This window comes from Symphalangus syndactylus, chromosome 5 (assembly GCF_028878055.3).
Source record: "Symphalangus syndactylus isolate Jambi chromosome 5, NHGRI_mSymSyn1-v2.1_pri, whole genome shotgun sequence".
Classification (NCBI taxonomy): domain Eukaryota; kingdom Metazoa; phylum Chordata; class Mammalia; order Primates; family Hylobatidae; genus Symphalangus; species Symphalangus syndactylus.
This window is the reverse complement of record NC_072427.2, coordinates 124,134,571-124,162,174: the sequence shown is the minus strand read 5'-3', so window position 1 is coordinate 124,162,174 and position 27,604 is coordinate 124,134,571. Positions and strand designations below refer to the sequence as shown.

General features: G+C 38.6%; 1 protein-coding gene across 4 annotated transcripts in view; it reads right to left on the bottom strand.

The window, feature by feature from the left end:
• Positions 1 to 27,604, bottom strand: part of FBN1 (fibrillin 1) — a 336,957-nt gene that overhangs the window by 167,223 nt on the left and 142,130 nt on the right. For 3 of the 4 annotated variants that reach the window (XM_055279034.2, XM_055279039.2, XM_055279035.2), the window contains 2 exons: positions 23,447 to 23,542; positions 19,596 to 19,691 (listed from right to left, as the gene is read on the bottom strand). In XM_055279034.2, coding sequence (XP_055135009.2) covers positions 19,596 to 19,691; positions 23,447 to 23,542 — 192 coding nt within the window. Of the gene's footprint in view, positions 1 to 19,281; positions 19,557 to 19,595; positions 19,692 to 23,446; positions 23,543 to 27,604 lie in introns of those variants that run through there. The other variant, XM_055279038.2, reaches the window with a different exon arrangement.

Below are 27,604 nucleotides of genomic sequence, written 5' to 3'. Positions count from 1 at the left end.
ATACAACTCTGCCATACAAAAGAATAAAATAGTGTCTTTTGCAGCATCATGGTTAGAACCGGAAAGCATTATCCTAAGTAAAAGAACAGAAACAGAAAGTCCACTTACTTCTTAGTCTGAAATATCAAGCTGGGAAGGGGCACATAGTAAACTGGGAAACAGAAGAGCAAGAGGACCAAAACTCACATGGAGTGGTCTCACCTACTTGTCTGAAGTATTAGGAAGTCTCAGTATTGTTGACTCTCAATGAACACAACAAAACACCTTGGAAAACCAATGATTTTGAAATGACTCTCCATTTAACTTACCTCCAAACTCCATCTGCTCCCATCATCTCCCTCCCTTCACAGTGAACTACCTGCCATTTCCCTGACAACGTTGTCTTCTTCTTCCAGGTCATATCCTTTCTTGCAAGTCATTTCATTTTTTATCAACTCTTACATATTCTTTTAGGCTCTACAAATCCTTAATTTTCCAATCCTTAATTCTCTAGAAAAAAATTGTCCTTGACCTCTCAGCCTGATTAAATGTTTTTTTCCCCCTCTACTCTGATCTCCCTTTGTGCATATGTCTAATATAGCATTATCACTCTGTACTGGACTCCTTCATTTACCCATGGGTTGATCCCAACAGACCATAAGCTGGAGGGCAGGAACCTTGTTTTATTGGTCTTTGTGCCTTGGCACATCCAGTGCTTGCTGGAGGAATGAAGGGAAGGTGGGAGGGAGGGAGAGATAGATGCAGGGAAGAGAGGGACTAAAACGAATTTCTGGCTTAAAAATGACACCATTGATGCACTCGTTCATTCATTCATTCATTCATTCATTCAACAATTTTTATCAAGAGCCTACTAAGTGTCACACACCACTCTAGTAGACAAGGATACAACAAAGTGCGGGGCATGGTGGGAGCAGTGGCAAACAAAATGTCTGCCCTCATGGAGTTTAATAATGTAGTGGAAGAACTAGGTCAGACAGAAAATATACTATATGTTAGATGGAGGACGTGTTGTGGAGAACTGTACAGCAGAGAAGGTAGATAAGGGATCTTGGAGGAGGGGTCTCTGTGAAAAACAAGCTACTGTGTTTCCCATTCAATGCCTCAGCACCAAATTTTATTATTTTTATTGCCCTCATATAAGGAATTCATGCTTTCCTGCATTAGCATCCCTTCCAATAGCAATTCTTTTAGAACTCATAATTCTCAAGTCATTTTTTTAACCTCAGCCTTTTTTTCTGATGCCCAACATCAATTGGACTATAAATCTGTCATATACTACTACTCGTTTAGGTCTCTCCAAGTTATAACCCATGTGGTCCAGCCAAGATACAGAGATTCCCAAAAATGCTTTCATCACATCCCAGCTGGAATCTCTTAATTCATTATTTTCAGGTCTAGCCAGTACCTCCTGTGAGCACTTGCTGTACAGAAATAACTAGGTCACAATCGTGTTCTCAAGATTCTGAATCCCTAATTACAATTCCCCCATGATAAAGGCATCAGGGTACATGTTTACATGAACCAAAGTTTTTCCTTTCTCAAGCCAAATAACATTTGCTCTTGTATAATTTGAGTCAGAAACTCAGTTCTCAGAATTAAAAAGTATTTCAGGTTTATAAACCACTGATTAATTCCAAGGGGGGGCATTCAAACATCTACCACCACTCTTTCCTGGCCTACTTAAATCGCCCTTTTTTTCCTCTCATTTTATCCATTGTAATATGCTCTGGCATTTTCACAATAAGAATGCGATCAGGAAACAGACAGACTGGACTCTTAAATAAACAAAGCCTGTTATTTCTTGAATTAAGTGGTTCAAAGAATGCTCATTGCCCCTCCTTCCCTGAAGTTTCTTTAGTCAATGGCTTGTGATTACTCAGCAATGCCATTTCTACTTTTTGTTTCATGTGTTGGTGACGCTCCATAATGCATGAATTAATGTAAGTCAGGAAGTGAGTCAGCTAATACGGTATGATCATCCTATTTGCAATGCCTTCCTATGAGGTCTCAGGTGGCATATGCTGCTAAGATTAGTATATTTGTAACATATGTCTTGTTGTAAAAGCAGTCTTCAGCTGGCACCACATGATTGATTTGTGCAGCCTAACAATTCAAAAAGAAATTAAGCTGTTACTATGTGCTTGTTACTAAAGTAATATTTATCTTTATACAAACCGACCATCGTTTACATGCAATCTACAAAAAAAATTGAAGATTGGCATATGTATTTTTGGACACAGAATGGGAGTAGGGAATTGAAAGTGATGCTACTGGTTCATGTATTTGAGAAGAAAATATATTTTAAAATCAAACCTTCTGAGGTTGGCAAGTAGTTCAAATTCATTTTTAGTTCATTCATTAAAAGGGAGAAATTACAAAGAAAAATCAAATCTGCATGGGAAGAAGCACAAAGTAGCTACATCCACATGGCTGTTCCCAAGCCTGTCCACGGGATAATGACTGAATGCTAGGGATGATAGTTTTGCTGGTACTAATGTTATTTTTTCAGGCTGTGTGGCAACACTGTGAATTGGATCCACTAGAAGTGTCTGTGGTTTGACGTATCTTTTGTTAATGTTCCACTCCTAGGCGTGTGCTCTCCAAAGCGCATCCTATAATTTATTTTTAAGTGAAAAATGTCAGCTGTAGAAATGCATCTCCAACTCATTAAAGCTTGCAGACATTTTCAGTGACCATATACCAAAGTGTAAGCACAGCTTTGAAAGGAGGGCAGGCAGGGCAAATGCAATGTGAGGAACACAGATTTCACCAGGAGCACTGAATCTTGCTTGTATGTCATAATAAATATCTGGATGTAGCAATTAGAGCAGAGAATAGGAAGTTTTTCCTTGCATGCTTACAATAGATCATTTCTTGACCCCCCAAAAACTAAATTCTTAAAAATTCCATATCAACTGAATTTAGGAACAATTCTATCTATGAAGCAAAACAGTTATATAATTCCTGTTTGGCCTACTGCTGAATTTTAATAATGGCCATTATTTTTCTTCTTATATTACAATTTTATCTACATACAGTTGAATATAGAGTTCTACTACCATCTCAAAAGAGGAGGAGAGGAAGAAAGTTGACATTTTCATCTTTTAGAAAGTCTCAACTCCCCAGAAGCTACCTTTCTGAAACCTATGGACATCTGGAATAGCTCAGGTCTCTGAAGAATAATGAGGAGAACATTTCTGGAAATCTTTTGACTGAGACGTGGACTTCTTTCACTAATCTGTAAATCTTATCTCAGTCCACACCACTCTGGAAAAGAACACTTTATGTCCCATCCCTTCACAAAGTGAAAAAGCTCCTAAGTTATAAATCAGGCTCTTCCAAGCTCCTATGTCCTAAGAAGTGCTCTTAATAATAAATCCCTCTTACATATTTAATCAAACTCATGCACACTTAGATTCAATTAATCTAAACTGTGGTATGTAGTAGGGTCCACAACTTTTTAGCAACCCAATACGACTAAAAGAATTGCCACTAGTATTAACTTCCTGAAGTTAACGAAGGAGCCTATTAAATAAATAATGAAGAAACCAGTCAGTGGAGAGCTACAAAATATGTTTTGAAATTGAAGGGACAGAGTCAGACATTTCTGTTTCATTCTCTTTCTTTCTCTCTTACAGTTACTGAAGTTAAAAAAAGCTTGAAATTTCTACCCTTCTTGGTATTTCTCAATCCAACCTCTTAGTTTCATTTTCTTTTCCTTCCTTGTCCAGTTTTTCCAATTGCTCCTGAGCCAACAGATCCTCATACCTATCCACACCATGGTGCTATCAAAGAAGAACATACAGTCATAATGCATGCACTAGGCCCATTCGTCCCTGACAGTCAGACAAGTGTGACGTTTGTATTTCTTGGGGCAACTGAAAAACACCTTTTTAAAGTTTACCATTTCCTAGCACTATGAAATATGTGGTAGAGCCCCTGCCCTTTGGAGATCAAGCAATCGATCAATCAGTCTCTTTCTCCACCTCTCCTTAGAAACTCTACACTATGTCCCTCTGACATTAGCTTTTTAGGCTTTCTGGGATGCTTCAGCCAAGTATTATCTTCTGCTTCAAGTGCACTCGGTAACTGGCTTCTCCATATGACTTGGCAAGATAATGCTCAGTCTACGAATGGCAGATAATCCTACAGTCAAAAGACTGGGTTGTTCTGAGCACCCACAGGAAGGCATGGGAAAAAAAAGAAACATCTACTTTAGACCATTCCAGTGATGCTAGACTATGCCAAAAGCCACACACCCAAATTTGAATTTCTTCTGAAAGCCAAACTTTCTTGTGACCAAATGTTTCTCAGGGGGAAAAAACTGATAGCACATTAATCCATGTCACTTCAGGCTACCCAGAGTGATCCATTTTAATTATTTTCATTCTTATCTCCCTATTTTCAGCCACAGATTAGCTACAGTTACTATTCTATCCTATCGAGATAAACGAAAGCCAATTATAATTTCATAATCAAGTATAGCGAGCCAGAGGGGTAGGAAACTACCCACCAAAACAGAGACTAGAACTGCATGCACTTGTATAGTGGGGCAGACAAGAGCCAAACACCAACTCTGAGATGACCTGAACTTGAACTTGCTATCACTGAGTAACTGAGGCAGGGTGAGCTCAGAACATCATCACAGCAATGCACCAACAAATCATTCACTACACCATCAACCCATGTCCTATTGCTAAAAGTGATCAGCTGTATATATGCCAGATCCATTCTTTAATTCAACAAATATGTATTGAGCATCTACTCTGTGTCAGATATTTTCTAGCCACTGTGATTAGACAGTCAAAACTCCCTGTTCTCATGGGGCTCATGCTCTCAGAGGAGATAATTCTAAATTTCCAGTAGTTTTTATATGACAGAAACTGCGAATCTCCTGATATGTGCAACAAGAAAAAAAAGAGGTCATAAAAGAAAACCAATTCTCAACTCTTCCTTGAATACACACTCCAATATGCAATATGCCTGGTCTACTTTCACAGAAATTCCAACAGAAGGACGTCCCGGGCAGCGTGACACAGCAGCAGTTCATTCATTCACTCATCCAGATTCTCCATGGCTGTGTGTTCTCAGACTCCAACAGGACCAGAATGTCTTCTGATTCCATGCATAGCTCAATTTCAGCTAAGCCAAGTGTTTTCACCACATAATATCCATTTACAATTAAAGACAAGCTCTCCTCGACAAACTTAATTCTAAATATTGCCTAGTTCCGTCAAATTTGAAATTTTTAAAATTGACATAGTGTCTAAGAGACACAGAGAACAGAAATAGCAAAGTGTCAGCAGTCTGACTGCAAATCAAAATGGTGTTCAAAATGAGAGGAAAGAACAAAGATAGAGCTAAAATTAAAAGATAATTAATAATAACAAAAGGTAATGCTAGCGACCACAGTGAGCTCTAAAAGCAAGCAAATACATGTTGGAGAATATAGATGCCCCATAGTCTGGGCTGACTGAGAAGACATAAGTCTCATTCCTAGACAACCTGCCTTAGAATTCTGAGTCGCAGAGGTTTCCCTTCAATCTCACTCTTTGCTATAAAATATGAAGGGTTGCCCCAAGGACTGACTAAGGTGGTATATGTTCGTAAGTGCTGCAAAAATGGAAGGGATTACATAAATGTGGCATCTCTGAGGTATTAACACTTCACAGAATACACTTGGCTCTACCTGACACTGTTGTGTTCATGGTTTTAAAACGTCGAGGGAAAAAACTATCGGCTAAAAAGTACAGATGGTAGATCAGTCATTTCTTTTTTGAATTACAGGAAATTCAAGAAATAAACTATGCCTGAAAACTACTCATTTGTTCATTTTTCCAGTCAACAAATACTTGCCGAGCTACTGCGTGTCAGGCATTAGACGTAAAATGTTGAACAGAACAGAAATAGTCTCTCCCGTGTGGAGTATAAAATTACTAATAAACTAGCAAAGACCCATGTTTCATTCTTACACCATGCAGTGTGATTTCACCTATTGTGCACAGTAGGCCTCCAACAATATTTGCTGTTTAATTTTCAAGACCTATTAGATGCAGTAAGAATTTATTCTTCTAAAGCCCACAAAACCACATGTGGTATTAGAAAAAATGACATGACCAAACAGTGTGTTGCTAGGTGGTTGTTGTTATTGTTCACGTAAACCATTACAAATGTATCTAGTGACTGACGTGGTGGCCACGACTTGTCCAAACAGCAAATGATTTATTGAAGCCAGGACTGCATGACATCCAAAGGCGTTCCCCAGGGACAAGACTGCAGGCATCCATTCAAAAGTATGCATTATCTCAAAATGTTTGACGCCTAAACAAACCATTTTTGTGGTGTACTTGCATTTTTTTGGACACTTGAGTTCCAGTTCATTAACGTTTCTGGGGGAAAGCTAGGGATCAGAGTCCCTGTGGGAGCACAACGATTAGAGGAAAAGCAATATAAGCAGCAAAAGACTCAAGATCCCTCTGACTCTGAAGGGCATTGGAAACCTATAAGAAGAGCTCTCTCATCTTAACAAAGTCCGTATTCCAGAGGCTCCTTTGGGAAGAGTCTCATGGTCAGCCAGAGCCATCAGACTTCTACTGTGCTATAGAAAAATGTACAGAGTTCCTATTCCCAGCGTGGGAGTCACAGCACCACTGCACACCTCTCAATGTGCGGCCAGCCTTCCTACACATGCCCTTCTAACCACTGCTTCCATCTCCCCACTAGAATGTGACTCCAGAAGGCGGGATGCATGTGTTTCATTCATTATTATACATCTCCAGTCATTAGCATAGTGCCTGAGAAATACTCATGCATGATAGATAAACTCACACTTCCTCTCTTCGTCTTGGAAAAATTTCTTTTCGGCTTAACATCACACCTTTTTATGGACAGATTTAACAAAACTGAACACTAACGAGGGCAGCTTGAAATTTGTGGGTTTAGAATACCCAAATGTTTTGATTTTTCTAACTTTAGTCCTCTGGGACTAACACTTTTAGTCCTTTACAACAAAAGAAGAATGGCATGTGGTTCCATGAGTAAAAGCATCCCCCACTCCCATCCAACCTGACCAGGCCATATTTGTAGACTTCAGGTCTTACAGCCACTTGGAAACTGAATATATACTTTACAGAGGTGTTCAGTTTATTTTACTGATGGATAAGTGTCTATTACCTCTCATTGATTTTAGAATGCCACATTTCTAAAATAGCTAAGTACCTCTTATATTTCATTATTGGCCTTTTCTGAATAGACAAGCTCATTTTCCCTTCTGTATCTGTATATATGTCAGTAAAAGTAAGCAAATCTTTCAGAACTTTTGGTTAGTTATTGGGAGAACAAATGCTTCCCAGCCACAGTCACCATTACATTTTATGGAAATAGCTTTCCCTTACCCCTTCATTTTCTCCTTTCTTTATTACTATTTGCACTATTGTAGTTTTAGCCTTCATTACAATTGCAACAGTTGAATGTGTACTAAAGAAAAGCACATGGTTGATGTGCTTCTTTCTTGATGTTGACCTTTCTATATCCAGCTCAAGACTGTTGGGTTTCATCTGAACAGGGGATCCAAAAAATATGCTGTTCAAGTAAAATAACAAAACTTCTAAGTGGAAAAAATGGTCAAAATGAGGCCTTTAAGTTTAGATGTAATTTCAGTGATATATGAACATTTCATGATACTGTTAATGAAATGATACTTGTCAACCAAGATTACCCTCACTTTCCTGTGAATTTTAAATAGCTAACATTTCTTATACATGTATTATGTGCCAGATCCTGTGCTAAGTACTTTGTGGATTATCTCGCTTAATCATCCCGACAATCTTACTAGATAAATACTATCATTACTCTCATTGTATAGATAAGGAAACTGTGCCTGAGAGACATGCAGTAACTTGCTCAAGGCCACCAATCCAGCAAGTAGCAAGATTTATCCTCAGACCGTGAGTTCGTGATCAGTTTTCTAGGAATGGCTAGGCAATTAGAAAAACACAACTCCTCCTAATTAGACATTTTAAATAAAAACATTAAAATGATTGTCACGTGATACAAGTTGGAATGAAGACTCCTTTGAGATATGATTTAGTTCTGAAAATAATTTCACTATCATTTTGTCTCATTCATAAAAAGAAAAGAATAACAACCCCAGGAGTCATGAGAACAGGAAAGTCCTGGGTACACTCCCAGTTGGCTCCGTCAAGGGATGGGATGCCTTCTAGGCGCTGCCTTTTGTTTAGTTTTGTGATAGCTTGTTCTGCTTGGCAATGTGGAGAACACTGTAGAAAGAAATGAAGCCTAAATAAGGTCTGAAAAGAAATAGCCCAATCCCACTCCAAATTATGCTGTCTGAAAAATAAATAAATAAAGAAATTTCGATGGTGTTTTAGGGTTGTTTTCCTCCAAGGACAATCTGAATTCTATTACATACTACTTTCCAAAGCCAGTTTTGTATCATTAAGATACTGTGGATGCTTCTGCTTTTATCTTCTCCATAGTAGAACAAGAAAGTTCCAAAATTTTCTCCAGTTTTCAAGTGAAGTTTTCAAATGATTATATAAAGAATGAGTCAAAATTTACCTCTGGCTTCGCTTTGGCCTTTTAACATTCATGAGTCTTAGTTTAAAGAATATATCATTGGAATCCCTAACAGAATATGATCATTTCCATTGGGACTTCGGGAAACAAACGGCTCATGAAGAGCCAATGTATGTTTATAAAAACATTTTCAATTTGGATAAAAGTTGCCTCCATCCTGTAAGGTTTCTCTTTCAGCCTGGTTCAGCGCCTACAATGGTAAAGGTCAACAATGCCTCCTAGGGGAGGGCAGGCAAGAGGATAAAGGCTCTCTAAGGACAGAGATAGAAATGGGTCTATCTTACAAACTGAACCATTACAGCATTCTTTATTTCCTGAGAAAACAAATATCCCAATCTATTGTTTACTTATAAAGCTCTTCTGAAACAGTTCAGAGACAAAAGATTATCACTGAGGGAATATGGTAGGAAAGTTGGAGAACGTTTTTTTTTCATGCGTTCACTTCCTACAATATTTCAGTTACAAATAACTACACTCATATTTCCATATAACATACACATATTTATAAATATTATTGTCCAGAATGTCTTTTCTTAGAATGTTGGATTAAACAGATGTATTTAACATTTAAACACTCCCTCTCATCGACTTCAAGAGCCCACAGTTAAATTACGTAAATCAACAAATATTTAATAGATACCTACTCTCTTCACAGCTCTAAGCTTGGTAGTGAAATAGGAAGAAGTATCAGATCTGATTTCTAGTCTTTGGCCTATGGGGTGTAACATAGTCTGACCGAGAGACTATACATAAACCTCTATTTTAGTAGTCCCAAAAGCAGATTAGCCAATTGTGTAATTCCCAGATGATGGGACTGATAAACCAAGTTGACTTTTTAAAGAAAATACTGAAATAATACCTATATAATTATTTCATATTTTAAAATTAATAGGTGATTTATGTTTCACTTAGTAAAGAAAATATTTTTAAGGAAACTTAAATATTGCAATTTGCTGATAAGGCTTCCTGAAGCCATGAAACAGAATTCTAGATGGTTTTATGCTGATAGAAGTATTTCAACACAAAAATCAATAAATGTACATGGAAAAAAAGTTTTTTCACAAGGTGAATATGCTCATTCTTTACCTCTTAGTAAATATTTAAAAATCATATCCCCAAAGACAATCATCTTTTAAATTAGTAAATATTTAAAATATTACTAATATTTAAAAATAAAAACAGTAAATATTTAAAAATCATATCCCCAAAGACAATATCCCCAAAGACAAGCACTGGGTCACTTAATCAGTTTAAAATTTAATAAAATGCAAGAAAAACAAGAATTCATTGGAGGAATAAAATGCTAAAATGTCTGATGTAATCCTTAAAGTCAATGGCAAAAACCAAAAATTTAATAGATTCACTGAGCAACTGAAATGTGGGTGGGATCCGGGAGGCCAGAGGGGGCCATGTCAGCAAAGTTGCATAGAAACTGATGGGGCTGGTTGGGGTCGGGGTTTGGGGGCTGGCTTCCTATAGTCAGGAAATGACTGGGGAGAGAATGTGACTTAAACTTGACCTTGAAAGAAAAGGATCTAACCAGTATAGAAAAGGGAGCTCTAGCTCTAAGAATATCTCATACTCCTAGTTCTAGAAGTAGTACCCCCAGTGGCTGATAAGAACCAGGATGGCATGCATACTAACCACATCAAGCCATTAAAAACTAGGAAGTTATCGGTATTTAATGGGATAGTCCATCTTTCCTATATGATTCTTTAAAGTATTTAAGAACCAAACCCCAAAGAATGAGTGTCTCATGCTGTGTTTAAATTTATGGTCAAATGAATCCTCTTAGGAACCCAAAAGGTGAATGATTAAATAACGAAGATCTTCCTCCAAAAACCTCTAGACATTTAGGCAAATATTTATCTTTAAAACGAGGATCATATACGGATTCAAAATATATATCTAGAATCTGAAAATGTTGTCATGCAGATGTCAAATGACTTTCAAAATGACTGTCAAAATAATAAGAATCCAGATCTTCAAGATGAAGACATTAAAGGTGTTAAGGGAAAATGAATTGGAAAGAAGAAATTCTAAAATTCATGGGCTTGGAGATGTGAGTTAAACTAAGTAAAAACAGTTTCCTTCCTGCAGGACTCCCAAGAGCTAACATAACCGGTGCCTCCCCAAGAAGAAGACATGGGATGGAGTTTCCAAAAATGATATTATCCATGGCAACTTCATTTCATGGAACCCCTCATGGGACTGATGTTCTATAAAAAGTACTTTGGCACATCATCGGGACCATGAAGCCCCATGTATTTGTCCAACATATGTTCATAAACCAAAAACAGCATAGACTCTCTGGAGAACATAACTACTGGGAACATAAACATTAAGTGTTCTGAAGTACTCTCAGTTGGGCATATAAAATTGGTAAGGATTTCCTGAATGCCGTCTATAAGAAAGTGAAAACAGTTTCAGAAATAGACCAGTCTTCCCACTAATTTATACATACAAAGGGGCATTTTTTAATGCCAATATCCTGCTTCAGACAGAAATTGTACAGAAGCACAGTTCAATAGAATGGAAGGGCATCATGGAGAGGCTTGTAATAGACCCTCCCTTCTTTGGAGTTATTTTGAGTTGACATTGTGCCTTTGCCTCTTCTCCCATAGAAGGGCTCCAGTACCATGAAAGCTGACACAGCAGGGTCCTCCCTCTTCCCCAGGTCAATATGAGCCTCTAAATCTGTACTAACTCTTCCCTTTACCTGTAGTACTTTCCTTTATCTCCTCTGTCTAGCTAAATCCTGGCCCTGCTTGGTTACTTAACTATTTCCAATATAATATGCATGTCTGCCTTTCCAAAAATTATTTTAAGGCCTTCATGACAAGAGCCATACACTCCTCTCATGATTCTATCATCACGCCTAGCTTAGTGTCAAGGCTTTATTAAATATATGCTGTAGTTGTTATATCTAATTGACATGACTGCAAGAGATTCAGCTTTATCACTTACATTTGATCAAACTTCTACTAAGACAGAGAACCTGAGAAATTAGGCTCAGCTCTGAGGCCCCAGTTCTTTTTTTTAATGGTTTACTTTTCAAACATCAATGCAGCCTCTCTTTGATTTTCTAAGATGCTGCTTTCTGAAGAGTTGGAGAAGCAGCAGAAGGAAGGAAAAGAAAGAAAACTGGAAATCTAGTAAGATACCTTGGGTAAAGTTTGGATATGTATTACTGGAAGTTCTAGAGTTGTGCTGTCCAAGATGGTAGGCACAGGTATTAGCTGGTCCAAACTGAGATGTGGTATAATATATGCACTGGATTTCAACAACTTAGAATGGAAAAGAGAATACAATATATCTCATAGATAATTTTTAATACTGAGTATCTATTGGCATAAAACTTTCAGATATATTGGGTTAAATAAAATATATTATTAAAATTAATTTCACCTGTTTCCTTTTACTTTTTCATGTGGCTACAAGAAAAGTTAAAATTATATATGTGGCTCACATTATATTTCTATTGTTCAGTGCTGTTCTACTGTTTGAACATCCAAGATCGAAAAGTGGTTCAAATATTAAATGTGGGGCTAACGACTTATAAAAATTAGTTTTATCTTTTTAATAAGTTCATAAGAGCTAAAAAAATGAAGTTAAAAAAACTGTTTTTGAAGATGAAACCATGACACTAAATTTAACAGTTGTATTAAATGATTAGCTTTGATAACACAAGAGAATGTTAGAATCAAAATTTCAACTGAAGCACCAAGGGAACAGATGCCACATTCTAAGTCAAGTGTGATATTTTGATGCATAATTTGCAAAGTGGGTGATGATGACCTCTTAAACCTTTATGCATATCAAGAGTATTCAAATGCCCAAAGTAGCAAGTGATGGGAAGTGGGTTACTCTGGAGAGAGCTGGGCTGTTACTAGCCCTTCCTGGGAAACTGGTGGAGGGCCACATTATGATGCCAAGTCATGAGACAGGCTTCAGGGAGACTCCTCAGATTGCATGATACCTATCCCCAGAAGTCTGGAGGACACTGTGGACTAGGGACTGTCAAATGCCTGGAAACTGTCTGGCCAGATGCTTGGACAATGGTTCCAATGAGCATTTGCTAATGTGTCAATAGTTCGCACTCCAGCAATTTATCGTGGCAGAAAAAATGCATGAATGTTTTCTGCCAACAAGCTAGGGGCCACCAAAAAGAAAGCTGATGTGGACTGAGCCTAGCTCCTTTCCCAGATGGCTCCTTGGAGCAGCAAAGAGAACTCAAGAGGCTGGAGGTACCACTGGATGCCCAGCGATTGAGGAGGAAAATGTCAGCAACAGTCAGAACACAGATGCCTCTGCCCCCATTAAGGAACCTGCAGGGGAGAAAGTCTAAAACAGACCAGATGATTTCATCTACCAGCAGGAGAAGAAGTAGTCTACAAAGTGGGCCGAGAGGGACAATGAGTGGGAGACAAAAATCAAGCTTCTTTCTGGTTGCATCCCATTCCCCCTGCTTGTTCATACCACGCATGTGCAGCCTGCGAGACAGAGGAGCATGTGTGCCCTCAGTGTATACAGTTACCCAGCCACAAAAAACGAGTGTGTGTGTCAATAGATGCAATTCCTGGAACTATTCTAGGAAAATCTAGTTTATTCAGTGATCCACCAGCCGCCACAAATGTTGCAATACCACTGTAGATGCACAGTAACATTTAGGGAATTCTGCCCCTGCTATCTACACATAGTTACTTTCCTTTGAAACTAAATACCAAAAGAGAGGTTCATGGAGGCCTTCAGTATAGTTTAGTAATGACAGTTTATTGTTTTGTGCTTTTGGAAAAAAGAAAATATACATAGTTCACAGAGCTCTGCCTTCCAAAGGCACATGGAGAACGGGAGTTGGCCTGTGGCATTACCCTGGGAATTTTAGTGTAGCCACCTACAATTTAAAATTATGTAAAATTAGTGTCAGAAATGCAGCTCTGTAAAACTTACTTCCACATAAAGAAAAAAAAATGAATCTATATTTTATTAATACCTTCCTGAAAAACACCAGGAGAAAAAAAGCACAGGAAAATCAGCTCCTGATTCCATGAAGCTCTCTAAACAGGTCTTGAGATAAGGTAATGTTTTTACTTTCTTTTTCAAAGCAGTTGTTTCCAAAATGGACTATCTGATTATTATATATTTGGATAATTACATGTTAGTCCTTTCCGTTCATTAGACACAGTATAGATGTTGCCTTTTTGGATTTATACAATATGTGTTTATCAACTGCTTAATGCAATATTTTTGAAAGTCATTCAATAAAGTCATTAGAAAGATATCTTTGCAAAATCATTTTTATATCATCAGAGAAACAAGGTGTGAGGATAAGTTTCTGAAATGTCAACTGCATATATAAGAAGGAGGTGGATTTACAATCAACCTAGCTGTTGTTTGTTCTATTCTGTTTCACTATTGTGCAAACAAATACAAAAATCTTTTCAGCTTTGTTAAGACTGTAATTTCCTAGGAAGCAAGTACATGCATGAAGAGCTAGTTCACTTTCAACTGTTCTGCTTCTCTAATGAACTAAGGATTATTTCCATCCTCTCATTTTTATTCTACTCCACTTTGGCCCCAATTGTTCCTTTTCCTTAAGGCTATCAGTTCAACAATGCTTTCCCCTATACTTTATCTACTGATAGCCAGCATAACAGCCAACAGACTTTCTTAAGTTGGCAGAAATCCAAGTATTGTCTTCACAGTTTAGACTTGGATAGGAATTTAACACAGAACAAATGCACCAGGATTTAGAAGAGTCCATGTGCATGCTGACATTCTGAGGATACATGATGAGGAGCTTCAGATGGAGAAATGAGAGAAAACTTCTTGCTATTTGCATTTATGCTTCCAAAAGGCTTCATCCTCTGGCTCACACAAAGTTTGACATTAAAACATTAAACCAATTTCAAGTGCTTTATGAACCACATGAGAAAATTATTTTTACTATTTTTTAAATCTAAGTCTGCTTTTGATCCCAAACAGCTAAAATGTGTGATTACCCACTGTAGTCAGTAGAATTAACAGTAAATTATTGTAGGCTGTTTCTGAAAACTCAAATGCCTCCTCAAAAGGGAAAAAAAAATCACACTGATTTGTATGTATTGCTGATTCTGTAAAGGCACCTCCAAAACAGGGTTCCAAACACATTTTGAGCAGTTGTAATATTACAAGAAACTATGTAACTTTCCATGATAACTGCACTAAATGACAATATTCATTCCATATGTCTACTTCCAGGCATGTTAGTTCAGTCCTTTAGAGCACATCTATATGTCCTGTAAACACACAGGAATCTCTCTCTTTCCAAGAGCAGATTCGTACATTGAAATCAATCAAATAGACGAATATTCCAAAACCCTACATCTGAAACATCCAAGAATATGCAAGAATCCTTTCTTTTGCCTTTTCATCTTGACTTCCATTCTAAAATTCATAGTTCTAGGTTTCTTCTTACCATTCCTCAGAAAAGTCTTTAGAGTTATGAGCGGCCCCTTTCCAGTGAGGTCTTTAGAGTTACGAGTGTCCCCTTTCCAGTGAAGTCTAAATACTACACAGTGGTTATGTGCACAGGCTTACGAGCCAGAATGTCTAGGTTCAGGCCTTTATTTTACCACTTACAAGCTGTCCCTTCTTGGACAAGGCACTTGATCTCTCTTTGCCTCTGCTTATTCTTCCATAAAATGGGACTTATTACAGGACTTTTCTCATATGGTTGTTGCAAATCATCAAAGTGAAGTGCTTAGCACACTGCCTGGCACACTGCAAGTACTCAGTACATGTCAGCTGCTCTTATGTCCAATGGCTGCTTTATGATTCTCATTCTCAGACCTTCGACGAGTCTAACAATTGCCAAGTTATTTCTTGAACTCCTTTTTGTTTCTTTGGCTCAATGCCCTCCTGGTTCTCTTGCTGTGTCTCTTTGTTTCTCTTCTTCCCTAAGCCTATTCATCATCATACCCCACCCCCATCTCCAAGTTCAGGTCTATCTCCATCATTCTTCTCTCTTTTGTCATGACCCTGAAAAGTCTCATCCACTCATATGATTCACTGTGTTTAATACAAAGGCATTTAACAAGATTTTAAATGTGCATTCTGAGGCAAGATGGCAACAGAAAGTGATTCCACACAGTTTTTTTGTTAGCAGTAACTATGGCAGTATACGACTAGCTTGTATTGTCATTGCCAAAACAGGCACTGACCTCACTTCAATAATCTGATAACAAATGCTAACATACTGTACCACTGAGCTAAGACAGTGATTAAGTTCTACTAGTTGCTAAAGGCCCAAGCAGAGAGAAGGCAAAGGGTCGGAGTAGGAGGCAAAAAGAAAACCACAAATGTGAACTTACCAAAAAAAAGTGACAGGAAGAAAAATTAAAGAAACTTGTGGTTAAAAAAAATAAAGAGACACAATCTTTTGACAGAGAAAGCAGCGGGAGGTGGCAAACTTGAATGCTCACAAGGGCTAATACCTAAGCTACATGAATGAACTTGAGCAAGATGTGACAATAGGCAGTGGTGGGGACTATGACAAACTAGAAGATGTATTTAAAAGTATTCCTATTCAGCTTCTAAAAAGGAAACATCACAGGCCAAATAAGCCACAGGTCTCTATTTTTTATCCTCTGGGTGTAAAGAAACAATGGTAATGGCAATGGTAAAATATGTCATTGCTACTTGCCCACTGGGGATGAGGCTGGCCAGCCAAGAATTTTTTTAAACAAACTTATCTTAATGGCAAAAAGTTGCAAGTAAGACAAATTGCTTTATAATCTTATTACACTGTTACATGACTGTTATGATTCATAATTCAAGCATGAGATCTGCTGCTTCTCTCCATCACAAAACCAAAATACTATGTTCATGGATGATTAAGATTGACTTATTGGCTTAATGTGATACGAATCCTGCCAGTATGACCCCCAAAGGTGTATTTCACACTCATAGTGGGTCTCTGAGGTAGTTATTAATGTATAAAAGTTCCAAGATCTCCCAGGGACAAAGATCTTTATCCTGAGAAGTATTTGTAACTGACATTCTAAATGTTCCCTTACATGTGTGTTACATCATGATAAGGGGTTTTTGCTTTTGTTTTTATTGCCACTTAGTTTTGATCAAAACACTCCTCCTTTTTGAATCCCTGTTGACTGAAAAATCACAGTCTCGTGGACCTGAAAGATCATTCTTCTGAAAGATGGGACCAAATTCAATTAGGTATCAACATTGTCATCAGCTCTGTTTAGCATGAAACCAATGAAACCAATATCCAGGACTGGTGGCAAACAGCAATTATTTCCAGGAGATACTTGTTCATATCTGATCATTATATCTCCAGATTTTCTGATGCTATTAAATGAATCCAGTTAATCATCTATGGGTCGTGTACTGTGCATCACACAGTAAGGCTAGAATTAAGAAGATGATGAAACTGTAGTTGCTCCTGAAAACTTATGCTCTAGTGAGGGAGATTGGAAACTTGCTGTTTTGATGTAATGTGGTAAATGCTATAAAAAGAGATGTGGAGAGAGTACTAAGGGAAAATGTAGATGAAGGGAGAAAGGAAAGTAGTAAAGGCCTCCCGGACGTGCACTTGAAAAAATAAAACATCACATCCCAGTTAAAACAGAACACAACCAACCTAGGTACTTATCCAGTAATAAGCACCACAATAAGTATACCAACCCACCATCGGAAGTCACCCTGAATACTTCCCCACACTTCAGGATGGATCTGTCCTGACTCGGTGCCAGATTTTTATTCATCACTCTTGAAATCACAAACATACATCTAAGTAAGAGGATCTACTGCCTCTGATTCTTCAAAGAGGTAAGCAGATGACTTTCATAAGAGCAGCAAACAGTGAAGACTCTACAAATGGAAATAGAATTCTGGAATCAAAAAGACTCCCCTCGCCCATGTGGTGTGGGAAATGACACCCATGTTTTCCTTCTCCCATTGAAGGTCTGGGACTGTACCCATGGGTAAAACAGGCAGTGGGTAGATGGCACTACCCTTCTACTACTAACGGGCAAGCCTGCCTTCTGCTCTCCAGTCTCCACTACCACAAATGCCTGAAAATCTGCCACTTGGGGATGAATTTGATTTTGAAAATCACCACTAGGAAAATTCTATGGAGCCAACAGATATTTACACCTTAGTGTAGATTTCAGGATAGCCCTTTTTCCTGAAGGGGAGCAGTTGAAGACACCCCCAAACTTGGAGAAACCTCTGAGTTACATGCCAGTTTTGATTAGTAGCTTAGTAATTTAACCCATTCAGGACATTTCTTAATCCTGGACAAAGATCAAATCTTTGAAAAAATCACTGTGATATGGTTCAATATCATGCCTTTTATTTTAGACTGTGTTATCATCAACATCAGCTATGAGCATCAATAGTCTTTGCAGCAAATCTTTAACCACTTTGTTAAAATGGTTACAGGTAAAATGTTACAGGTAAAATGCCCTGTAACTTCATCTTATTAGTGATTTTTCTAAAACAAATTAAGCCCAGCATTATCATCTGAGAAATTATTTTCACACACCACTCCTCAAGCTACACATTAACAATTTTAATCTCCTACAACTTCCCTGATTAAGTAATAAGGCCACAGAATGATACTGCCTAGTAGAAATAGTTTTTAGTACTCTGGACCATTATAATTATTAGCGAATAAAAACACATCCGTGCAAGTTGTAAAGAGAAGCAGTTTAAGGAGGGACTCCTAAAGGATATCAACATGCAATGTAAAGGTCTATTATGCATCACACATCAATACCATGCAGTGGTCCCATTAACAGAGATACAATGTAATTTATCTAGTAATCAAAATAATTGACCTGGAATTTCTTGCTCAAATAGGTATTACTGCATTATTAGCAAATAACTGAATTTAGATAAATTATAAACATAGACAGAAAATAAACAATTTCTCACAAACCACTCTCTGCTCTTTGTTTTCCTCTATTACATGTTTTAAATGACATATTCAACATCTGCTACTGAATCTTTACTTTCCATCTTAGAATAAGATGTCTATACAACTTTGGCTAAAAGTGATTATTGCAGTTTAAAAGTTCATGCAAATTTTCAATTACAGTTCTGTGTAACATAAACCTTCTAAACTTTCATTATAAAACTAGGGATGGTGAGAAAAAAATCTATAAATGTAGAGACAAGATTATTAATAAGACCAAAGTTCAGGGAAAAAAAAACTTAAGAATATTGCATATCCACATATATCTCAATACCATACTTGTATTTTTAGGTAGGCAAATCAGGTAGACTGTTTCTTTTAATTAAGAGCAGCAGTAAACATTAGACTTGAAGAGACAAAACACACATTCAAATTAAAGGTTTCTTATGTATGTGGCCTTGGGGACATCCCTGGACCTCTTTGTGCCTTGATCTTCTCATATGCAAAATTAAGGATAATTCTACACACTCTAGTAGGCTGCAATGAGTACTGAATAAACCATCTGCACAAAGCAGCTTCTCAGCAGACACTCAATATATCTATGGTGAGTGTTGAATGCTGAGCTTGTACACCCCTACAGCCCCCAACACGTCCAACAGATCTTTAGGTGTGCTTTTCATACTGAACTTCTCCCTTTCCATACATATGTTTTGTTCGAGACCACTTCTCTAATTCACTAGCATAATAAAGAGCTTAATCCTTACCCTTACAGAAGAAAGTTCTCCCCTTTTTATCCTGATGCCAACTGGTAGTTATGTATACGCTTATAACTGAGTACCACCAAATTAGCAAATAACTGAATTTAGGTAAACTTGGACTGACAAACATTGCTGAATATCATGCGTAGATTCAGGGCCGCTGTCTTGTCATCCTAGGGACCTTCCCAATGACAAGTGAGAAATCCCCTCAAAGCTCAGCAACATTCAGGAAGTAGCCATGCAGACCCAATGTCTGTGCAAATTAGTAACAGCTTTAGGTACCAGCATGTCTTTATGCAAATGATTTTAAAAACTATTACCTCTTTCACACTGGGGTCCAGTAAATCCGTAAGTGCATGCACATCGATTTGGGGCCACACACCTTCCTCCATTGAGACAGCCACTTTCACAAACAGCTGTAAAACAAGGAGAGAGCTGAGATGCTTTACCTGAAAATAAATGCAATGAAGTAACATTTGTGGTCCCCTGGAAGGACAACAATAAAATGTCTAAAGTCACCCTGGTGTTTGTTTCGAACGGTCACTCTACAGTTACAGATACTCAGATGTTCCTCAGTCAACTCTTAGGTAAAGCTGCCTGGAATAGATGAGTTTGTATCTATGTTAATGCTGATGGTCTCATTCCGTGAAGCATCTGAGCAATGCTTTCAGTTCAACCTCGAAAACAGTGGTTTCTAAGAGATGTCACTGGATGGGAACTGCGTGTTAGCAAAGACTCTTCTGCTTATGATTTACGTTTAATTGCAACAGGGCTCCCATGAGGGGAAATATCAGCCCCTCTGATGTCAGTCACCCTTACAGAAATGTAGCATGTTCAATTGCACAATTAACTGCAAACAACAAAATACTACTAATGATCTTCAGTAATTTAAGTACCATAATGAAAATCCAATTGAGAGTTATAGCAGAACTTAATGGAAACTATTGGTGCAGTAAATCTAGAGATGCTTCAGGGCAGGATATTTTGCTTGTTAGAAAAGACATTAAAATAAGAATTGAAAGTTCATGTGCTGAGCAACTCCTCTTTGTAAAAGTTCCTGTAACTCGTGCATGCATGGGCCCTTTCTAGGCATCTTCATCATGGGTGGCAGGCTCTTCTCTGCCAAATATGTCAGTTCCACCCACTCTTCAAAGCCCAGCTGAAATCTTACTGCTCTATAAGGCTCCCCCAAACCCTCCATTCAAATTCCTCGCTCCTTATATATTTTCTATACATTTTTCCATACATTACTCTGTAGCAGCCATGAAGTTGAGCCACTCATACTTCCCCTCAACAGAATCTCCTGCAAGTTTAGCTGGCAGACCACTTCCAGCTGCTGTACCTTCAGATCTGCTGAAGTGTTCATGTCAAGGGCAGGCTCACAGCCAATGACTGAACACAGCATTAGGATACTAAAGTCTGGCCATTTCCACCCATCATGGAACTCTTCGATGGGCACTTTTTGCCCTGGGCTCTCCATCAGCCTGGCTAAGGCTTTTTTGGAGCTGCACTACAGGCTGAAGTTCCTTCTATGCAATTGTCCTTCCTTCCCTCCCTCCTCGCACAGGATCAGACAGGCATCATGGTCTGAAGACCATTCCCTCCTACTTCTGCTTCCTCTTTCCTTTATTCTTCACAGGACTTTTCCCCAATAAATTCTCTTTTATGTCTAATTCTATCTTGATATTTTCTTGGCATGAGAGGACCTGAACTGACACAACCCTTTTTAACCAAAAATTATGGCAGGAGGCCACTGCTCATCATATAACCAGAGAGGTTTAGGTAAATTAATTGTCTTCTTTGCCTCTTGATTTATAGTCAGGGAGAATGAAGAGCTTCTAAACAGAAAAGAAATTTTGAGCTTGCCTAAGCCAACCCTCCCAGATTACAGATGAGGAAGCTGCAGTTTAGGAAAAGTTTTCTAATTCTGCCAGTGTTAATTAAGCACTTGTGTGTTGGGCATTGGGCTAAACTCCCTCAGGGCGCACCAAGAGGAGCAGGAGAGATGCCCAGCAGCCCCTCCTGATTCTCCTGGAATGCCTCGGGATCCAGTCCCATCTCGCCATCTCCACAGCCACAGCCTTAGTTAGGACTTGTCTTCCTGCTCCTGTTTTGTCCTCCTCCAGTTGCGCTTCCACACTGTGATCTTTCTCACTGTAAACCTTCATAAGTGAAGGGTAATAAGGTTGGTATTTCACAGCAGTAAATACATGGGCTATGGAGTCACACTGCTTGGGTTCCAACCCCAACTCTGCCGATTACCATCTATATACTCTTAGAGGAACTACTAAGGTCCCTGTGTTCCAGTTCCCTCATCTGCCAGAGGGTAACATTTATGGCCTCTAACACAAAGGGTTGTTGTCATATTAAATGAGTTAACATACATAGAGTTCTAAAATGTGCCTAGCACACAGTAAGCACAGAGTAACTCAAAAGATGTATGTTATTGATGTTGCTAGTGTTGTTTATGGTTGTGGTCTCACTCCTCTTTCCTGGCCCTACTTTGGAAGAAAACATAGTGTGTATAAAGGCATCAAAACCTGGCCCATGACATCCTATCTGACCTTACTTCCTTTCCCCTCACTCTCCTCTGCATTTAAGCTCTAGCAACACCAAAGCACTTGCTATGTCCCACATCCCTTGCTGTGTCTTGTCCTGGTGCTTTGGTCATGCTCTACCATCTGTCCAAAAGGTCTATTCCCCATCACCTGACAGGTAAACTCCTACCCATCCCACAAGACTCAGCCCAAGGATCACCCACACTGGGGAGCCTGCCTCTCCTCTCTCCAGGCTGGGCTACACAAAACTCAACCAATATTCTTCTCCCACTGCAGTGTATGGATGGTGACATAGTTTGGCTGTGTAACCCCCCAAATCTCATCTTGAATTCTCATATGTTGTGGGGGGTGGGAAGTAATTGAATCATGGGGGAAGGTCTCTTTCCCATGCTGTTCCCATAACAGTAAGTCTCACAAGATCTGATGGTTATTATAAGGGGGAGTTTTCCCGCACAAGGTCTTTCTGCCAGCTGCCATCCATGTAAGACGTGACTTGTTGCTCCCTGCCTTCCATCATGATTATGAAGCCTCCCCAGCCATGTGGAACTGTAAGTCCAATAAACCTTTCTTTTATAAATTGCCCAGTCTTGGGTATGTCTTCATCAACAGCATGAAAACAGACTAACACGGATGGTCACTAGGGCATTCTCTACATTTTTGTTTATTTATAATAACATTATTAATCTTAACAAATGTATACACAAAAGCAAAAATTAGAAACACGCTGAATAACACTCACCATTGAGGATTCGTTAAATAAATAGTCAAACATCCATGTAATAGAGTACTAGGCAACCATTAAAATGTATTTTAAAATGTGTAATGAGTATACTTTGAATAAAATATTAAGTGAAAAAGTGGTACAAAAACTATATATACAGTAAGAACTCATGTACCAAATATGCATTGCAAGTCTAGAAGATAGTATCTGGAATGATGAAATCATGAATAATTTTACTTTTTGTATTTTTAAACTTTTCCAATTTTTCTGTAGGGTATATATGTTCATCTTAAAGTAATAAAAAAATAAGCTTTTTAAAAAGAACGTTTGTCTTTTGCAAAGCACAGGGACTGATAGAAAGTAGACACAATAAATGGTGGTGCAAATGAACCTTCAAACTGAACACCATGTGATAAATACTTCAGTAGCAGAATCTAGATTGGGAAATGAGAGGGATGCAGATAACACTAATCAAGAGAAAGGACATGTTTAGAGAGAATGATGAGGCTGAGTTTTGAAATATTTTATTTGAGATGCTTCCTGAAAATCCAAGTGTTGAAGTTCAGCAAGTGAGTGGAAGGTACGCATCTGGAATGAACAAGAATTCTGCTCCTTTGGTGGTGACTAGAAATCAAGGAGCTCAGGCAAGCAGGGTGGTGAAGGTAAATGAGAGGAAAATGAATCAAACACTTGTAACCAACGAAGGTTCCAACTGGAAATTTGGTGCTAAGTGTTTTGAGTAAGCGATTTGTTCATCTGTAAAGATCACTGGACACTGGTAAACATGCTGTGTCCCAGGTTATCAAAGAAAATCCATCAGCACTTATTTCTTTATTCTACTGGTCTACAAACAGGTTAACATCTAGAATACTTATAACTACGGTGTACTTACGTTGTCCACAGTGAGTCCCTATGTATCCTTTCTGGCATAGACAGTGATCGTCACTGCAGCTACCTCCATTCATACAGCGAATATTGCAGTGTTGTACTTGAAAAAAAAGAAGAAGAATTCACTTTTGCAACTTAAATGCATAGATTGCAACAGCTCGCAGGAGTTGATTTGTAGTTATTTGAAGAGAAAATCAAATAGCTTATCAGGATTCATCTATTTTTACCCAATAATGACCTAATTGAGAATGCTAAACATATTATTATTTGTGTGTGTAAAATCATTTACTGGCCAGGTGCAGTGGCTCACGCCTGTAATCCCAAAACTTTGGGAGGCCAAGGCGGGCGGATCACCTGAGGTCAGGAGTTTGAGACCAGCCTGGCCAACATGGTGGAACCCTGTCCCTACTAAAAATACAAAAATTAGCCGGGCATAATGGCACATGCCTATAATCCCAGCCACTCAGGAGGCTGAGGCAAGAGAATCGCTTGAACCTGGGGGGCGGAGGTTGCAGCGAGCCGTGATCGCACCACTGCACTCCAGCCAGAGTGACACAGTGAGACTCTGTCTCAAAAAAAAAAAAAAAAATCATTTACCATGCAATGCAATTGTTTCTTTGGCATTCACTTTAATAGTGCTAAATGACTTCTTTAATTTAAAAGAACTTACAACTCAATGTCATTTCTGTAATTTATACCAACAAGAAAGTATTGCCTTGAGTAACCATATGAGACAAGATTATGATGGCAATAATTTTAGAATAATAATTTTAGAATAATTTAGAATCCCAGGTAGGTGGCGCAGGGGAACAGTTAAGAGTAGCAAATTCCACAGAATTTTGTTAAAAGAAATTTTAGAGGCAGAATAGAGAAAAAAGAAAATATCTACAAAGACATTTAATAACAAGACTGCCTGATGACAGGGACAGCTGGATTTGCCTGAGAAAGAGCTGCTTGTTTAAACTGTAACCTCAAACTAAGTAAGATCCTCATTTTCACCTACAGAAGTGTACATTTCAGGGCCCAGAGTAGAAAGACCATGGGCTGACAGCCTTAGACCCCAGACAACGAAACACTCAGAGAGGCTGGAGTAAAAGACAGCCACGGGCTCACAGTGAGCAATGACAACAGCACGGGCAAGTACTCTCACTTCTCCAGTGTTCAGGCTATCTCTAGGTCAGTAATTTAGGAATGCTAATAGCACTTTCAAAATCCTAGGCTATTTCCTAGTCCAAGGCTTGATTGAATTAACCACTAATCCTTGTTGACACCTGCCTACACATGGAGGCCAGGATTGGGCTTTGGAGGTTTGGCTTATTCTGTCTGGTCCTCCAAGTTGTGGGAGTAAATTCTCAGGGAAAAAGGTTCAGTAATTTTAGCTAAGGAGAAGAGAGTATCTTCTTTCTACACAAAAGCAGAAATCTTCCTGCTTTTGTGCTCATTCTTCCTGAAGCACAGGGGCCAAATCTTCTCTCCAGAGCAAATAGAAGATTCCTCCCAACAGCCACCCTGTCCATTACCCCTTGTTAGGAATCCTCAGCCACGGTATTGAAAAGTGGCTACTTGACTTCAGGAGAAAGAGACAATTTTTATAAGGAGCTACACAAATCTCAGCCTGACAACAGGGAAGGAAAGTGCAGAACCCGATATCTTCTATACCCTTTTACAGCACAAAGAAGTTAGGTCGAGTTGAAAGTTAAATGCCTTTTCAAGAACATGCCACACACTGAAAACAGCATCAAAGGCCTGTTTCTACTGAACTAGAGCCACCTCCATCTCTCCGCATTCACGGCCCCCTCAGCATGGCCCCAGGTGTCTTTCAGGGCTCCTTGGCACATGCCTACTATGTCCTACGACTCCATCCCCTGATCTACTTATCAGTCATTCATTCACTCAACAAACATTTCTGAGTGCCTACTATGCGCCATGCAAAACACCCGGCACTTTCCTTGTCCTAGTCCCTCTGTAGAACCCTCTCTCTTACCTGCCTCTTTGCCTCCTTGCCCCTAACTCCTAAACCCCAACACAACATACACACAGTTCTCTCCCAAACCTGAAATCCTATCTATCTCCAAAACCCATTTCAAATGTTGCTTCTTTCCATTGATCTTTTCTGATACCTCCCAAACCAAATGTGAGCCCTCTCTCCTTTCCAATTACTTCATATTTCTCTTTTGAAGCATGTATTATATAATCCAGCCTATTTTTACTTATTTTGCCCCACCCTATTTGTTTAAAAACTTCTTGAGAGTGGGGAGTGTCATGAGCATTAATTATGCAATATCCCCTTAAGTGCCTAGAGTAGCACCTTGCTTATATGTAAGTGCTGTATAAAACTGTGCTAAATTAATTTTTATTTACTTAACTCATGCTGCCTGATGATGACATCAAAAGCTATGTCCAAAGACCAAACTGAGACTTAGAAGTTGTCCATTGTGTCTGAAGCACTTATACAGCCCTACTAAGTAGGTTGCTATTAAACATATTTTTGTCTTTGTTTCCCCACGTATGAAAGCAGAAATAACTCCTTTGTTGGAGTAATGAAATCAAGCAGCCCCGGAAACTGATTGCAGTTATTTTAGCCTCTTATGATTCCATTAAAACATCTCAGCCAAAATGCTTTTTTAAGTAAAAATCTGTCTGTAAGTATACAAAGAAAAAAATGATTTAGTGAAAACTTTGAAGAATATCCTAAGTAGGTCAGGAAAAGGTGTATAGTTGCTTTAAAATTTGAAGTTAAACTTAGCTTCATCCTATCTTAGAAAAACAGTGAGGATTGGGAAAAGCACAGGAAATGATGTCATCTGTCAAGCAGCATAGGAACTCAGCCTTCAAACTGATTTCAATCAAAGCAGTTCATGCCAAGAGCTAATTTCCATTCCCACATGAGCAACAAAGCCATTTAACTACTTTGAGATAAAAAAGCTAACAGTAGTTTAGTGACTTTACATTATTTGTTCAAGTTGAAAATCAGAACGAATTCTTCTTTCTGGCAAGAATGATAAGTTTACATTTAAATGCAATATAATAAAAAATCTCCCTGATACATATTTTTTACCTGTCTTTCAGGCAAACCTTTTCCACCATAAAATGTTCTTTCTTCAAAAAATAAAAGCACTCATTCAGACTCGTGAAACAAGAAGACATCAAGGAACCATAGGCGTGAATCCTTGGGGGAAGCCGGGAGGAGGTAGGCTCAGCACAGATAATAGGCTCTGAATCACCTGCTTTGCCACCATGTTTACCACGGGAAACTTTGTATTCGTTGTGAGTCTTAGATCTTTACGGGGAATAAAGCATTCTGATAAAGGTGGGAGCAATCGCTCAGGATTTCTGTGGGGAAGTGAAGGAATTAGATATGCAGTTTCACTGTACACGCAGGAAATAGTTTACAGAGAATATATACCCAAATTGGTTTTATTTTGGATTGAGTCCTGCCATTGATGCATATTCTAAATTTACGCTGATTTGAACAAGAATTCTAGATGTATCATAATTAGGAGACCAAGTTCTATGTCTCTTAATAAAGCCAACTGAAAACTAGGGGTTCCTCCTACACCCATAATGATGCAGTATTCTTTACTGGATGCACTAAGTACCCCAAGTCAGAAGATATTCCTAAACTCAATCTGTGTTAAGATTTTACTAGAAATTGAAATACTAGGGGAATCAAAGTGCACTGATCCTGCCATATGCAGTGAACCCTGAGAGTCCTAGAGTCCCAGTGAGGACCTGCCCTTGAAGACGAGCAGACAGCCGTAAAGGGTTTCATGTAAGGCTCAATAACCCAGAGCTAACAGAAAATGTAGCCATTTCCCCATATCCATAAAAGATCCCAAATTAATTTTGTGTTCATATCAGATGTCAGTCAGTCATTTCAGTCATTCAACAGTGACTTACTGAACGGCTTTCATTTGGCAGCACAGGCCAGAAAGAGCAGAAGAAATTTTCTTTAGATTACAGCCCAGCACAGATTAGTTCTTAAACGATTCATCAGAAGAGAACAATGTGAGCACGCTATGGGAATGAGAGAGAGGCAGGGCTGGCACTTGGATCTAAATACCTCAGGTAATGATTTTCTTTGGGATGCATTAGGTTTGGAACGATTCTAAAGACCTGCCATCATCTTGGCAGGCACAACTGGCAGAAAGAACACTGGGAG